Source organism: Echinops telfairi, unplaced genomic scaffold (genome assembly GCF_000313985.2).
Source record: "Echinops telfairi isolate 266 unplaced genomic scaffold, ASM31398v2 ScPeMD7_36;HRSCAF=134, whole genome shotgun sequence".
Lineage (NCBI taxonomy): Eukaryota > Metazoa > Chordata > Mammalia > Afrosoricida > Tenrecidae > Echinops > Echinops telfairi.
This window is the reverse complement of record NW_022103934.1, coordinates 1,412,041-1,423,116: the sequence shown is the minus strand read 5'-3', so window position 1 is coordinate 1,423,116 and position 11,076 is coordinate 1,412,041. Positions and strand designations below refer to the sequence as shown.

Sequence of the window (11,076 nt, the reverse complement as noted above, 5' to 3'; positions counted from 1 at the left end):
TACATCTTTTGATAGCCGGGCACCATCAGCTTTCTTCACCACATTTGCTTATGCACCCATTGTCCTCAGATCGTGGATGTCAATGATCTCTGTCTGACAGTAAGGCCGTTTGAGACCCTGGCCTGTGGCTAGTGGGGGGTCGCCTAGTGCTTAATCTAACTAGTTCCTCTGCAGATGAGTTTGGGGGAGACTGTAACTCTTTATGGGAGAAGAAAGCCTCCTCTTTCTCCTGCAGGAGGACCGGTGGTTTCAAACTGCAGACCTTGCAGTTAGCAGCCTGACTCATAATCCACTGCGCCAGCAGGACTCTAATAGGGTTGGGTGCCGTTTTCTGTGTATCAGTCAGGGAAGATAGATTCCTGGGTGGGGACAGGGGGACGGGGAGGGGGTGGGGAGATAGCAGCTTGCACTCAGCTGGCAACCGGAAGATGGGTGGTTGAGACCCACCTGGTCCCCTGGAAGGAAGTCCTGACAATCTACTCCTACCCCGAGACCCAAGGGGAAAACCAAACACCAAACCACACAAACTCACTACCACTGAGTCCATTCTGGCTCATAGTGACCCTACAGGACAGGCGGGACTGCCCCTGTGGGCTTCCAAGACTGACTCTTGACTGAAGTAGAAAGCCTTGTCTTTCTCCCGTGGTGGAGCGGCTGTGGTTCGCACTCCTGACCTTGCTGTTCAACAGCCCGACACGTAACAGGCTTCGGAGCCAGGCTACAAAGGGCCCGAGCACCCTGTGGGGAGTTCCCCTGTGGGACACACGGAGTCGCCTTGACAGGCAACTTTTTTTTTGTGGGGGGGGTCGGAGAAGCACTCCCTGAGGAGGTGACCATTGGGCAGAGACCTGAAGGGAGCCAGGGGGGTGGGGGTGGGGGCAGGAGCCTTGGAGACTTTAGTGGGGGAAAATATTGCAGGTGCAAAGGCCCTGGGGCTGGAATGCACCTGGGCCTTTGTTTCTGGAACATAGAGGTGGCCAGTGTGGCTGCATGCTAGGGGAGCTGAGGGCAAGGGAGGAGGTCACAATGAGGACTTGGGCTTTTGTTCTGGGCGCTGTGGGAGCCGGAGAAGGTTTGAGCAGAGGAGGGGCAGGGTCGGACACAAGCATTCACAGGCTTCTCTGGCCATCGGAGAAGACAGACAGCTACACTGGTCCTGGCAGGAGGTGACAGGGACTGGCCGAGCAGTTCTGAATTCATTGGGGGTGTGAAGAGCAGCACCCAAAGAGGGTCCCACAGTCTGACCCCTCTTGCCATCTCCCTGAGGCACAGGTGTGGTCTGTGTCGGACCACTGGGTCCCAGGTTACCTGCAATGGAGCCTGGCGCCCTGGGGCACTTAGTAACCGGCTGCTCTCTACAACGCCCTGTCCCCCACCTGTCTCGGTCTGTCTCCCTTTGGCTCCCTCTTCCGTCTTGACCTCCCCACCACCAGCTCAGCCTCCCCGCCCCTCTTCCCACCCCTTGCAGCTTCGAGGCCGCAGGGAATGGGCCGACACCATCGTCCGGCCGCAGCCCCCTGGACTCGCAGGCGAGCCCAGGCCTCGTGCTGCACGCCGGGGGGGCCACCGGCCAGCGGCGCGAGTCCTTCCTCTACCGCTCAGACAGTGACTACGACATGTCGCCCAAGACCATGTCCCGGAACTCGTCCGTCACCAGTGAAGCGTGAGCACCCCTTGCCCCTCTTCACCCACCAGTGCCCCAAGCCCTGCCCCCGGCCGGCTGCCAGTCCTGGCAAAGACTGTGGGTGCCCAGCCCCTCCCCAACAGCCTGCCCTCCGCAGTGAGAGGTCAGCAGCCCCCACGGAGCTGCTTTGTAGCCTGTGCGCCCATCCATCTCTGTGCCTAACACCCACCCTGGAACCTCCGTCTGGCCCACCACCTATTGATATCCCTGTGGTTCGGGCCCTGTGAGCCTAGTCCCTACCTACTGGCTGCTCTGGCCCCAGAGATGAGGACACACTCCCTGCTCACAACTGCCGGGTGTGAATTTCTCCCGCACCCCACTCAACCAACCCCCCTCCTTATCCTGCCTTTTCCAAGGCAGCCCCACCCCGCTTGATCAACCCTATGCCCACCTACTGGGTACTCTCCGTCCTGCCCCATAGAGATGACCTCCGGGCCCCCAGTGCCCTTCCCCACCCACTGCACCCCCAAGCCCAGGTTCACTCTGCTTTATCTCTGCCCAGCACCTCCTATTGCCATTCCTTCAGGCCCCTCCTGAGTCCTGGTGAGGTCCCCAATCCCTGCCCTGCCCCCCAACCACCCCTCTCAGGCATCCACCACACAAAGTCGTTCCTCTGACTCCCCGGGCCCCGGGGGTCCCTGCTGTGGGCAGCCCTGACTATCTGCTCTTGGTTGCAGGCATGCCGAAGATCTCATCGTGACCCCGTTTGCCCAGGTGAGACCCTTCCCCAGCTCTCCCCTGCCTGGGGTGGGGGAAGGGGATGCTGGGGCGGAAGGGGGGTGGCGGCTGCTCCCTCACCTCATTGCATCTTCGCCTCAGGTGCTGGCCAGTCTCCGGAGCGTCCGCAGCAACTTCTCCCTCCTGACCAATGTGCCCATTCCCAGCCACAAGTAAGTGGAGGCTGGAGCCCGGCCCTGGTGCTGTGCAGTCTCGCTGAGCCTCTGTTCAGGCCTCCCTCGGAGTCAGGGGCCCACGGTGGCTCAGAACTTAGGAGCTGAAAGCTTCTATAAAGAGCGAGCCAGGGGATGTCAGGGACAGTGTGTGCGATGTGTATGTGTGTGTGAGAGAGAAACAGGCCATGCCTGGCCCTGTTGCCCGTTTGCCCCACATGGGCCTCTGTCCCCCACTCTGTAAAACGGAAATTTCAGTAGCTTCGGAGAGAGCTGCTCGGAGGACGCACAGAGACAAGGTCTAGAAAGGGCTAGAATATTACCCAAGCCACTGTCTTGGGGTCGATTCCGGTGTTGGGTGAGCCTGCAGAGCGCTCCCTGGAAGTTCCGAGACCGCTCACCACGGAGACAGTGGCAGAGACAGGGCCCTGGTGGGTTTGAGTGGCTGGCCTGTGGCTCGAGCCCCACGCACGTGACCCACTCCACCCCCTGGCTCCCTAGCACATTGCCGGCGTGTGGCGAGCCCACTGGGCCCCCTGGTGTGGCGTAGTGGGTTATGAGTTTCCTGGCTAACCGCAAGGTGAGCAGTTTGAAACCACCGGCCGCTCTGCAGAGACAGAGGAGGCTCGCATCGCTCTGAGTGGGAATGGGCTCAGTAGCAGGGAGTTGGGTTTCTGGGGTTGCGTGAACCCTCTGCTCGTGATCCCCCAGGGCTCCCTAAGGTTTCTGACCCTGCCTGTCTCAACGGGAGCAGATGGTCTTATCTTTCCCCCACGCTGCCACTGGTGGCCTTGAACCGCCGACCTTGTGGTTAGCAGCCCAATGCTTGTCCACAGCTGGAGTCAGTGCCCCATACAGTAACCCAGCACGCCATCAGAGCTCCTCAATAAATAAGGAATCTGATGTGGAAGCCAGGGGCAGCAGTGTCTGACCTCTGGGCTGGGGTGGGTGGGGGACAGAGCAATCTCAGAAGGTTCCAGTAGCCAGGGGGTGTCAATCCGGGGTACAGAAACTTTGGGGTCACAGGATCTGGCCCAACTGGTCAGCCGTGTGGCCTTGGAGGGGGTGGGGGCGCATGGTTTCACCTCCCTGAGCCTCAGTTTCCTCACCTGTCAGATGGGTCCTGAGCTCAGGGAGGGGCTGCCCGTTTGTGTGCTTACTCCACAGGGGCACTGCTCCTGGGTTGTCAGGGTGGGGCTGTTGGGGGTCCTCAGCTGACACCGGGGCCCATTTCTCTGCAGGCGGTCACCGCTGGGCGGCCCACCCCCTGTCTGCAAGGCCACTCTGTCAGGTAGCTAAACCAAGCCTCCTCCGGGCCCTTCTTGCGATCCCAATGCGGGAGGACCTTGCGCTGTGTGCCTACTGGACCTCCTCCTCCCCCGGCACTTCCCTCCCCTGAGATCCCCATCCCCGTGGGCCAGGGCCCCTGAGGACCTGGAGCCACAGCCTGCCGCCCTTCCCCAGAGGAGACCTGTCAGCAGTTGGCTCGGGAAACGTTGGAGGAGTTGGACTGGTGCCTGGAGCAGCTGGAGACCATGCAGACCCACCGCTCTGTCAGCGAGATGGCCTCTCATAAGGTGGGCCGGCCGGGGGCGGGGCCTGGAGGGGCAGGGCTTCAGGACATCTGCCCCCCACACCCCACCCAACCCAACGCATTGCCTTCCACGTCAATTCTGCTTTTTTTTTTTTTTTTTAAGTTAGTTCAAGGACTGTTTGTTGGCCTTTAGGAGTGTTTTCCAGTCCAGTCTGTTGGGGCACCAAGCCCTGACCCCAAGGTCTATTTTTGGTATTCCCTGGGGACTTCGTTGCTCTGTTCCCCTTGCTGTGCTGTTGCACGCCCTTAGTGTTTTGCCTCGGTGTGGTGGGATCAGATCAGGTGGAATTCCCACACTGTGTCTCCAGTGTTTTCCCCTGTAGAGCTATGGGTCAGTGAGGGATGTTGTGTCTCATAGTGGGGCCGGCCATGTGGTCTTCTCTGTGGATTGGCTACTCTGAGCGGGAATATCATCCGCAAGGCATGGTGGGCCAGGATGTGCTCCACTCTCTCTTCCTCCCCCTTCAATTGCTCCCGTGTGCTCTGATCAGACATGTTCCTCTCCCAGAGCTGCAGATTCAGTGCTGTCCTCTGAAATAAAGTCTTCTGGGGGGAGGATCAGGTGTCCACGTAGTTGGGATTGGGGCCGGCCCCTCAGACCTCTCCACTGGTTCCCTACTCCATGCCGGCATGTTGCATTCACATCTTGGAGCACTGGGTTGAATTCTGGTCCCTCTTTCAATTCTGATTCTTAAGAACCTCAGTGCCCTCGGGTCAGTGTGGATGCATATCAGCCCTATGGGGCTGCCCCTGTGGGTTTCTGAGACTATCACTCTTTACCGGAGTAGAAAGCCCCATCTTTCTCCCAATTCTGACTCAGTGAGCACCCAGCCTCGTCTTTTCTGGAGAAGCAGCTGGCGGGTTTGAACTCCTGACGTTGCAGCTTGCAGCCCAACACCTAACCCACAGTGCCACCAAGGCTCCTTGTAGCTTCTGCAGATACTGACTTCTCTTCCCAAGTCCAGAAGTGTGCTGTGTGTGTTTAGACACCTCAAACATGGGACCTGTACTGGGGTGTCTGTCCTTGGAGCCCATCATCAGTGGGGTCCTGTGCTGGTGGAGACAGCAGGGGTGTACCTGTGACTGTGGTCTTTGACGCTGTCAGCTGTCAGCCAGCCTTTGCAGCCCTGAGGTGTGGGCCGAGGGCCCCGGAGAGGTAGCACGTCAGGTGTGCCCTTGGATTGTGTGGGGTTATGAGTTGGCCCAGGTATGAATTTTAGTGTGGGTCTACCTCTGTGACCATGTGGGTCTTTGCCGGGCTGCGAGAGAGGGCGTGAGGTGTTCCCCGGACACCTGTGCAGACTGCGCATGGCACAATTCCAGGGGCACCACTCACTCAGAGCAGGCAGGGCGGATGAGGCTTCTTGGACTTGTAGTGGCAGACCTTGTGGGTGGCCTATCAGGAAATTGGGGTGCCTGTGTTGGGGGTGCATATGTCTATGGATGGAGGGGGGATTTGTCTTTGGGCTCTGTTCACATGCAGGTGGAGACTTAGGGCATGTGAGCCTGAGGGCGATTATGTGCCCCTAGGTGTGACTGCACTTCTGGGCGTGGATCTGAGGGTGTGTTTGTGTGTGTGCGCTTGTGTGTCTTGTCAGAGCAAAGGACCCCTGGTGGTGAGCAGGCTACACACTGACTAAGCTGCTAAGTGCTAGGTCAGCGGTTCAAACCCGCCAGCTGCACTGAGGGAGAAAGAGGAGGCTGTCTAGTCCCGTAGGGATGTAGGTCTTGAAAACCCAAGGGAAGGACACTTCTTCTCTGTGGGTTTTTGGTGTCTTTTGAGTTTGCGACCAAGGGCCCATGAGCTTCTCTGAGACTGTCTGGGGGCCGGGTGTCTGTCTGGTGTCCAGTGTCTGGCTGTTTGCCCCTAGGCTTGCTTCTCCACACATCTCTGTCTTGGGAGGGGTGTGTCCGAAGGCGTTGTGTCTCTGCTTTCAAGTGTGACTGTGAACATGTTGGGTTGATGACTGTGTGTATGTGTGTGTGTTAAGTATCCGAGTGTGTGCCTGTTTTCACAGAAGCCAAGTCTGTGTGTGTGTCTTTGAGCCTTTGGGGGTGAGGGGAGCCGGGGGGCGGTGTCTGGGTGTGTGTCCGTGGAAAGGGCTTGTCTGTGCCCCCCACCCACCTCCCATCGGCCCACCTGACTCCTGGCCACAGCCATGGGCTCTGATGCCCCTTTAATGCCCCCCCCTCCCAGCACCACCTGACACTGCATGCAGCCTGCCAGTACTGCAGTGAGCACGCACACACACAGACGCACACACACAGACGCACACACGGAGCCCTGGGCCTCTGCAGCCTCCCTCCCGGGACCCCTGCCTCCCCCCCCACACACATGGGCAAGGACCCCCCGCTGCCTCCAGCTGCTGCTGGGGGGGGGCCCACGAGGGCCAGGGACCGGCAGACCATGTAACCGGAGCTGCCACTGGGAGCGCGGAGGGGAAGGGAGCCCCCAGCTCTGCTGGGCTGGCCCAGGCCCCTCCGCGGCTCCCTGTCCACTGCCCACCTGCCCAGCACACCGCTCCCCCCTCCCTCCGGGCGCTAGCCCCGGGATTCCCCAAGGCCAGTCTCTGCGTGTGCGGCAGCCCCAAGCAGGGCTAAGGCTCCAACATGCCCTTGGTCGATTTCTTCTGCGAGACCTGCTCCAAGCCCTGGCTGGTGGGCTGGTGGGACCAGGTAGGGGACTGCAGGGGGTGGGAGGGAGGGCAGAGAGAGACGCTCCCAGGCCCTCCTGCCTGGGCCTTGCCAGCTCCCATCTGGGCTTGTGTGTGCAGATGTGCACGTGTGTGGCCTGGCAATGAAGCCTGGTGACGGGTCTGTGTGTGGTCCAGGGCTGGGCATTGCTGGTGGTGGCCAGCAGGCGGCTTGGGGGTGTGTGGCCGCCCTGCTGGGGGTGGGGTGGGTGGATGTGTGGATCCCTGGCTGGTGTGACTGGGTCAGCCCCAGATGCATGGTCTGCAGTGACCTGTGGCCTGGGTCTGGTGTGGCCTGGGCCGGGACTGGGACCAGGAGGCTGTGCTGGGCCATCTGTATGCCCACAGCTGCGTGGTTTTACTGGGGCATGTGACCCCAAGTGTCAGTGAGTGCCTGGGTTTGTGCACCTTGGTGGGTGTGAGCGCCTGTGGCTGTGTGGGGCTATGTGTCTGCCTGCCTGTCTGTCCAGGGTCTCCAGGCGGCACTGTGAGCAGTGAACACCCTATCTTTCTGGGGGGCAGCCTTCCTGCCGAATACCTCACCTGCTTGCAAGAGAGCAGTGTCCTCCTGCTTTGGGGGTACTTCGATCGATGGAGCTTGGAGGACAGGGAACCAATGCCCTTTCTCCTCTCGGCACAATGTCACGGCAGAGACTTGTGTGGCATGTCACTGGGGGCGGGCCAGCAGTGGCCCCCATGCCAGGAGTGGGGTCTTTGCATCAGTTCACCTCCCTGAAGTTGGGGGAGAGGGAGCCAGAGTGGGGACCCCCCCCCCCGACTGACCAACGTCGCATTTCCTCAGCACACTATTCAAACCTGCTCAGCCCAGACCTCTCACCAGAGCTCAGACACTACACTCCTCTCCACAGGAAGGTGGGGGGTGGGGGCCAGCCAGGACCCCCAGGGATTAGGGTGCATGTCTGGGGAGCCCTGGGCCAGGGGTAGCTCTGGGAAAGCAAGGGTTAAGGGGCCCTGGCCTTCCATCCTCCCTCCTGGCTCCCCCACCCCTCCCCAACTCAGCAGCTGGTTGGAAGGGGAGTTGCTAAGGAGACTCCCATCACCATGGTGATGATGTTCTCCCGATACCCATTGGCTTCTTGGTAGCCAGGCGTCCCTCCTTTCCACAGGTGCCCCTCTGGCTCCTCCTTGTAGGTGGAGGAGCCCTTCTTCCCTCAGGCATGGAGAGGGGGTGGTTTGCTGGAATCCCGACTCCCCAAGCCTGGGAAACCCCATCCAGAGCTGGGGAGAAGAGGATGGACCGGCCCCTCCCCTCTGGCTGCCTGGGGATGGTGTGTTCTGAGCTGTGCAAAGGAATCAGAGGAGTTCCTGAGGTCCTCAGGAAGGAATGTCCTGGGAGAGAGGGCTGGTCCCCTTCACATACCCCGCCCACCCCAACCCCCTCCTCATCCCCTCCCTCCTTGTTTCTTCACTGCAGTTCAAGAGGATGCTAAACCGAGAGCTTACGCACCTGTCTGAAATGAGTAGGTCAGGAAACCAGGTCTCTGAGTACATCTCTACCACGTTCCTGGGTGAGTGCTGGGCCTCAGGTGAGGGGCACACGGGGGGCACATGGCGAGCCAGAGAGGGCTGCCCCAGAGCCGGCACCCTTCCACATAGATTTACCCAGGAGCCCCAACTGGGAACTCCCCAAAGGTCAAAGTCACCAAGCGAGAGAGCTCTCAAACTCAGTGGGACCTTTACATAGAAAACCACGCCCAAGTGGAAAGGCCCGTCCAGCCTCTGTAGGACCCCGAACTAAGCAGAACTCTTTACATCACCGCCCACCAAACCCATTGCCATCAGGTGCTCCCCATTTGTATGACCCTACCGAGGGTTTCCTGTAGAGGGTTTCCATCTATACAGGAGCAGAGAGCCTCACTTTTGTCCCACAGAGCAGCACGTGGATTCGAACAGCTGACCTGTGGTTAGCAGACCATTGCTTATCCTGAGGTGCCACTGGGGCGCGTTTTAAGACCCTAAGGGACTCTTGAGCTCTCGTGGCATAATGGGTTATGCTTTGGGGTTTTAACTGCAAAGTCAGTAGTTTGAACCCACCGGTCCCTCTGCACCAGAAAGATGAGGCTTTGTACTCCCGTAGAGTTACCACGTCGGAAACCCACAGGGACAGTTCTACCCTGTCCTGTAGGGTAACTGAGAGTCAGAGCCGACTCTATGTCAGGGAGAGAGAGAAGGCACTGCGCACCTCAACCAAGACCCCTCAACTCAAAAAGTCCCCCAAACTCAGTTCTCGCTGGCCTTGAGTCGATGCCGACTCATAGCGACCCTATCGGACAGGGTGGAACTGCCCCCGTGGGTTTCCAAGACGGGTAACTGGTTACAAGGGTAGAAAATCCCTCAATGCCGTAGAGAGGCTGGTGGTTTTGACCTGCGGATCTTGCGGGTTAGCCAATGGGAAACCCCCTAGGACCCCAAAGTCAATCCCTTCTCCAAACTTCAGTTGCGGCCCTCAAGTTGCGAAACCCTCTAAGTTCAAAAAGGATGCCCAACCTCCGTAAGGAAGGTTCTCAAACTTCAACACAAAAACCGCTCACTGCCCTGGGGTTGATTGCAACCCATAGCGGCCCTATTGGACCCTAGTGAGTTTCTGAGGCTGTGCATTTGTACGGGACAAGAAAGCTTCATCTTTCTCCTCTGGAGCCGCGGCAAGGTTCAGACTGTTGACCTAGGGATTAGCAGCCTGATGGCTAATAAACGATGCCACCTGGGCTCTTAAGAGACTACAAAGCACCCCCGTGCACACATCACTAGAAGAAAGAAAAAAGCCCTCCAGGAGATGGATAGACACAGTGGCTGCAACAGTTGGCGAAGCAGGGGAACAATTGTGAGAATGGTCACTGTAGGCCCAAACCGATCCGATGGCCCCTAACAGTAACAAGTTCAGTCCCTGAAAAGAACTAAGCCCGGTGCTGCCGCGTCATCGCCAGCTCACAGAGACCAAAAGGACAGAGGGAGTTCTACCGTCCCCAAGAGCTTCCCAGATGGCGATCAGTACAGAAGCAAGCTGGCTGGTGGCTTTGAACTGCTGACCTTCCACTGAGTAGGCAGGTGCCTAAGCTGCTGTGCCACCAGGGCTCCTGGCTCCAAGTTAGAAGCCTCCTCACCCCAGCCTACAAACTCAAGAGTTCCCAAACTAGGGGTGATACCCCCAATTCAGAGAATCTGACATTCCTAATGCCCTAACTTAGGATGAGACTGTAGCTCTTCAGGGGAGTAGAAAGTCAGGGGTTTCCCACTGCTGACCCTGAGGTTAGCTTAGCAGCCCAACGTGTCACCACTACTATGCCACCAGGGCCCTTTGCGCATAGAGTCAGCTGCCCCAAATTCATGGGGACCCCTGAGTGCAAGGGGACCTCAAAGTCACCTCACGTCTGTCCCTAAGCTGAGGAGACTGAGCTCATCACCGGGGATCCAAGCCCTGTATCAACTTCGAGGTCGTTCCAAGTGATTCCCGATTCAGCTGCCCTGTAGGGGCAGAGCAGAACTGACCCTGGCTGGTGGACTTGAACAGTCGACCTTTGGGTTAGCAGCAGAGCACTTAACCACTGTGCTACCAGAGCTCAGGCTGAGGAGATTCACCGCCCAAGTTCTAGAGGAGGGTTCAGCGTTTCAGGGCCCTCCCCCCATGAGGGTGTGGTTGTCCAGAATTCTGAGGGTCCAGCCAATCGGAGAAGGACATGCAAATGTCCTCCCTTAAGCCACTGCCATTGACTGGCCACCACAGGTCACAATGGGTGGCCCTGGCTGGGCGCTGGAGGCTCTGGAAAGCTCAAGAAAGGTGCTGCCGGGGCTGGCCCCCAGGCAGGCTGTGCCAGGAGCCCAGGGGGGGGGGGCCATGGAGCCTGAGACCACCCCTCCCCTGCCCCTCCATAGCTCACTGCCACCCTCCACCTCTGGGAGCACTCTCCCAGGCCGAGAGGGTCTTCGGGGCATCCGGAGCAAGCCTCGGCAATCCCTGATCACCCCACCCCGCTTTCTGACCACCCACACCACCCCCCTTCCAAGCCTGTCCATCGGACAGGGGTCTCCCCAGGGCACCGGGCTGGCCTCTGAACCCACCACCTCCCAGAAGAACATATACCCAGCCTTTGGCTTCCATCTGAGTAGCCAGCGGAAGAGGTCTGCCCTAGTCGGTGAGGCAGCCCCTCCACCCCCACCTCTGGTCATGGTGGACACGGAGGACCAGGGGAGCGCCCC

The 11,076-nt window shown here is 59.3% G+C and overlaps 1 protein-coding gene across 4 annotated transcripts in view; it reads left to right on the top strand.

Moving 5' to 3' along the window:
- Positions 1-11,076, top strand: part of PDE4A (phosphodiesterase 4A) — a 44,610-nt gene that overhangs the window by 23,283 nt on the left and 10,251 nt on the right. For 3 of the 4 annotated variants that reach the window (XM_045290327.1, XM_004716839.2, XM_045290325.1), the window contains 6 exons: positions 1,469-1,663; positions 2,362-2,398; positions 2,504-2,574; positions 3,816-3,865; positions 4,039-4,151; positions 8,297-8,390. In XM_045290327.1, coding sequence (XP_045146262.1) covers positions 1,469-1,663; positions 2,362-2,398; positions 2,504-2,574; positions 3,816-3,865; positions 4,039-4,151; positions 8,297-8,390 — 560 coding nt within the window. Of the gene's footprint in view, positions 1-1,468; positions 1,664-2,361; positions 2,399-2,503; positions 2,575-3,815; positions 3,866-4,038; positions 4,152-6,456; positions 6,845-8,296; positions 8,391-11,076 lie in introns of those variants that run through there. The other variant, XM_045290326.1, reaches the window with a different exon arrangement.